Source organism: Lasiodiplodia theobromae, assembly GCF_012971845.1.
Source record: "Lasiodiplodia theobromae strain AM2As chromosome Unknown scaffold_5, whole genome shotgun sequence".
Lineage (NCBI taxonomy): Eukaryota > Fungi > Ascomycota > Dothideomycetes > Botryosphaeriales > Botryosphaeriaceae > Lasiodiplodia > Lasiodiplodia theobromae.
The window spans coordinates 1-4,009 of NW_023336541.1; the positions used below are offsets into that span (position 1 = coordinate 1).

At 55.0% G+C, this 4,009-nt stretch overlaps 2 protein-coding genes across 2 annotated transcripts; both read right to left on the bottom strand.

The window, feature by feature from the left end:
- On the bottom strand, positions 1-418 carry LTHEOB_1860 (MFS sugar transporter; the record flags this gene model as incomplete). The annotated part of the gene is made up of 2 exons (XM_035510608.1): positions 26-158; positions 250-418. Coding segments are annotated over 2 exons (302 nt in total), but the record flags the coding sequence as incomplete, so codon positions are not given.
- Positions 419-1,856: 1,438 nt separating this feature from the next.
- Positions 1,857-3,020, bottom strand: LTHEOB_1861 (Zinc finger ZZ-type protein; the record flags this gene model as incomplete). The annotated part of the gene is made up of 1 exon (XM_035510609.1): positions 1,857-3,020. One exon carries the CDS (start codon positions 3,018-3,020, stop codon positions 1,857-1,859), a length of 1,164 nt encoding a protein of 387 aa, XP_035364801.1.
- Positions 3,021-4,009: the final 989 nt, after the last annotated feature.

Below are 4,009 nucleotides of genomic sequence, written 5' to 3' on the forward strand. Positions count from 1 at the left end.
GGGGGGGGGGGTGGCTGGTGGTTACCCGAAAAGGAGGAAACCGGAGGCGGCGGTGATGCAGACGCCCGTCTGAAGAGCCTTTCCTCCGATCTTCCCACCGAGGAAGCCGGTGTGCGTGAAGCCTGAGAAACCCATAGCGAAGCAACCCTCACGGATATCTGGAGAGAAAAGTGGTGCAGCGGAGAAGGTGCATCCGTCAAGCGGGGAGTGAGCGAGAGCCTTATAACTCCCCCAAGGTGCGCGGCCCACCTTCCGTCAACACCGCAGGACCCTTGGGCGGAGAGGCGATGATATCAGGGGCCACAAAAATCCTCATGCTCAACGAGCGGAGCAGCGCGATGCGGCATGCAGTCCGGGGATCAGCCAGTGATTGCGCGGGCGCAGCGGGCCAGGCGCCAGGCGTGCGGGAGATGGCCATCGAAGGTCGGACGAATTGTGGGTGTGGTGATTTCATACTGGAGCGTGCGCGATAGCATAGTCTAGGCCAACAAGCGTGTGCCAAGCGGGCAACGACGCAACAAGGCGGGTCAAGCGATGACCAGTGACGTCAACGTCCGTGCGCCGACAAGCTTAAATGTTTAATCGCCCAATTAAGCGCCGCTCCCGCCGCGGCATTCAGCCGCAATGGCTTCATGGCGGCGGGAGTGGCGCAGGGAAGAGAAAATCACGTCCGTGGCCGGTGACGGCATCCAACGGTCTCGCAACCTCCGGAACCAAAGGCGAGGGAGGCAAGCCGCTGATTTTTTTTCTTTGAACGTGGCACAGCAATAGGAGAAGCGAAAAAGGGCAAATCTGGAGCCGCTGGGCCGTTCGCCTCCCCCGTTTCCCTGCCTCCGCCTGTCTCCGCGCTGCTGTCCGGTTTGAACACTGCGCTGACAGACCCACCCACCACGCATGTGGACCCGCTGTCTTAGGGGATCGTCCCCAGACGCATCACATGCGAACACACCATTCCCCAAAGGTAACTCTTGCGAAGCTACTATGAGGTAGCCGTCGAGTCATGGTCCGTTGCGGCTCAAGTGAAGCTGATCAATATTGACGAGGGCTGCAGCAACGAAGGGCACACCTCGGTGTTTTCTTAAGAAGTTGAGCCCTGCCGCCCCAAAACTACTCCTGAACTAGCACTTCTTCGAAAAGTGGGCTGGCCCGCGCCAACGCGCGCCTACTGCTTTCGGCACCAGCACTGCGGAACCGCTCCCGAAAACTGGACCAACAACCAGCCGTCTCTCTAGTCTTGCACCACACCGCATGAATGGCGTCTGATGGACCGCTTATCATCCCACGTGATTTGATACCCCAAATGCCCATGTCTCCGCATCCCCAAATCCATCTCTCTTCAGTCTCTTCAACTCCAAATTCAGGAGCGTGTACCGGACTTCTGTGAACTGATTCCATGTGGAGATCGAAGTGAGTACCGCAACCCGGAAACAATGAACGCGACAATACTCCCACTTTTCGCTCCCCCGAAGGTCTTGCCGCGTGACTCCATCATCATCCGATGGACAAAGTAATCTGCGATCCCCGATCGATCGATGAACGCTCAATGCAACCCCTACGATTCGCCCAGACGTACCGTATCGCAGACGAGAAATCCTCAACTCCGTGCTCGCGCCTCGACCTCCGCTCGCACCTCCCGTTCCGCACCTATACAACCGCAGCACGCCCCTCGCTTTCAGCAGCTCCTTCATGCCGTCGAAGGACTGAAGTACAACATCAGGGTCCCGCCACGTCTGCGTCTATGCGTTTCCATTCGTGGTCGACATGGAACCGCTCGAACGAGGGCTTACACATGAAGCAATAGTCGAAATCAGGACAAGTCTGGCACCGGAAACGCGGGCCATGTATTGTCTGCGCCGTTAGCGGGAGTATGATAAGGTAGCGTAGGTACCGGGACTCACCAGGAAACAGGAATCGCATTCATAATCCCCATTGGACGTTCCTCGGGTCTCCCATACTGTGTCGTTCCTCCCTCTCATCTTCAACGGGCAATTCTCGTCCGAAATAAGAGCGTCATTTGCATGATATTCGGCCAGGGAGAACGGACTGAAATCGCCGGGAATTTCGCTTGTCGAAACAATGGCTTCTTGAAGACCCGCGAGCATGAGGTCAGTGACCAGCTGGGCGTTTCCCACTCGAGCAGCCCAGAACAGCGGTGTCCATTCGTGCTTGGAGCAAAGCAATTCTCTGGCAGTTGGCAGCTGAAGAATATACCGAACCATCTTCACGCTCTTTGATTGGCAGGCGTAATGTAAGACAGATCTGCCAGAATGGTCTGTCGTGAGAAGGTCGAACCCAAGGTCACACAAGAAGTCAAAGGCTTCTACACTCCCACTGCGTGCAGCAAGGTGGAGGGCGTTCCGTCCCATCTGGTCAGGTGAGAAAGACTCTGCCCTTTGGTCCCTTGTAATCAGCCGCAGCACTTGCATATTTCCAGTAAAGGCAGCGAGGTTCAACGATGGCATCCATGCGGTGTGACCAATCAATGGCGACACGTCGAGCTCAAGCTGAAGCAAGCGATCAATGAAAGAGTCGTGTCCCAATTTAGCAGCATCAAATAGTGTGGTCCTGTGGATTTGCGTCTTCACCATTCCGTCTACTTCGCGCTTCAACAGCTTGTTGACAAGATCTTCGTCGCCCTTTTCAGCCGCGAGATAGAGAGGTGTTTCCCCCGCGTCGTTCTTCGCGTGCAGATCCGCACCTCTCTTAAGGAGGTATTCCGCCACATCATGTTTCTCATATTCAATAGCAGCGAGCAATGGAGTCGCGCCAGCATCGTTGGAAGCCTGGAAGTCAGCTCCATAGTTGATGAGCATCCGCGTAGAGGCAACATCTCCAGCGACGGCCGCGGCGTGAATGGGCAGCCACCCTCCTTCTCGTGGAGAGGAGACGTCGGCTCCCCTTTCCAGGAGGAGCTTGACAACTTCGTGATGGCCCTCACGAGCAGCCACATACAGTGGACTTGCGCCCACTTCATTCACTGCTTCATGAAACGATCCTCGTTTGATCAGAAGCTCCACCATTTGAACTTCTCCAGCTCGCACTGCAAGATGTAGCGGTGTATCTCCATGATTGTCTGGCTTGGAGGGATCTGCGCCTTTGTCCAAAAGAATCTTTGCCCGGGGTATTGAAGCTTTGAAAACCACTGCATGCAAAGGGGTATCGCCGAGGGACTTTCCGGGAACATTTACGTTTGGAGAGGCTTCGGCAAGGATTCGAAAAAGCTCTAGATTGTCCGAGTGGTACGCCGCAAGGTGTAGGATTGTGATGTTGTCTCCGTGGAGTGTGCCAATCCCTTGCGCCCCATGTCGCAACAGACATCTTACAGAATCCACGCAATTATTAACTACAGCGTGGTCGAGTGCCGTCAATCCATCCTCGCCTGATCCGGTTTCGATGTTCGCTCCTGATTCGATGAGCAAGTCTATCATCTCGACAAACCCCTTTTCTGCTGCCAGGTGCAGTGGAGTCAGATCCCTGTGGGTGACTGCCTGAGTGTCTGCGCCTGCTTTGAGCAAGTGCTCGACAATTGCAATATGGCCCCCAAAAACAGCCAGATGCAGGGCTGTCATACGCCATCGGTCTTTCTCTTCAATGTTGACGCCGTGTTCTAAAAGGTCTCGAACGGCATCAAGCTTCCCTCTGTGTGCTGCAGCAGGAAGCGCAGTTACCCCGTTTTGATCTGCTATGTCGGGTTTGGCTCCATGCGAAAGTAGCCAAGAAAACATGGCATGTTGGTCTTCTTCAACCGCAATAACCAGGGCCGTGGTTCCGTGAGGGTTTTGCAAGTTGATATCGACTTTCTTGCATGAATGATTATGACGTAGGAGAAGGTCAAGCGCTGTGACTGATCCATACTGAGCAGCCAAATGCACAAGAGACTGCCCTTCGTCCGTCACGAATAATGGGTCCGCCCCACGTTCCAAAAGTAGAGCCGCTATGTCAGCGCCGTCCCGATGCACTGCATAACCAAGAGGCGACCATAAACCGGAGTTATATGTGTCACACTCTG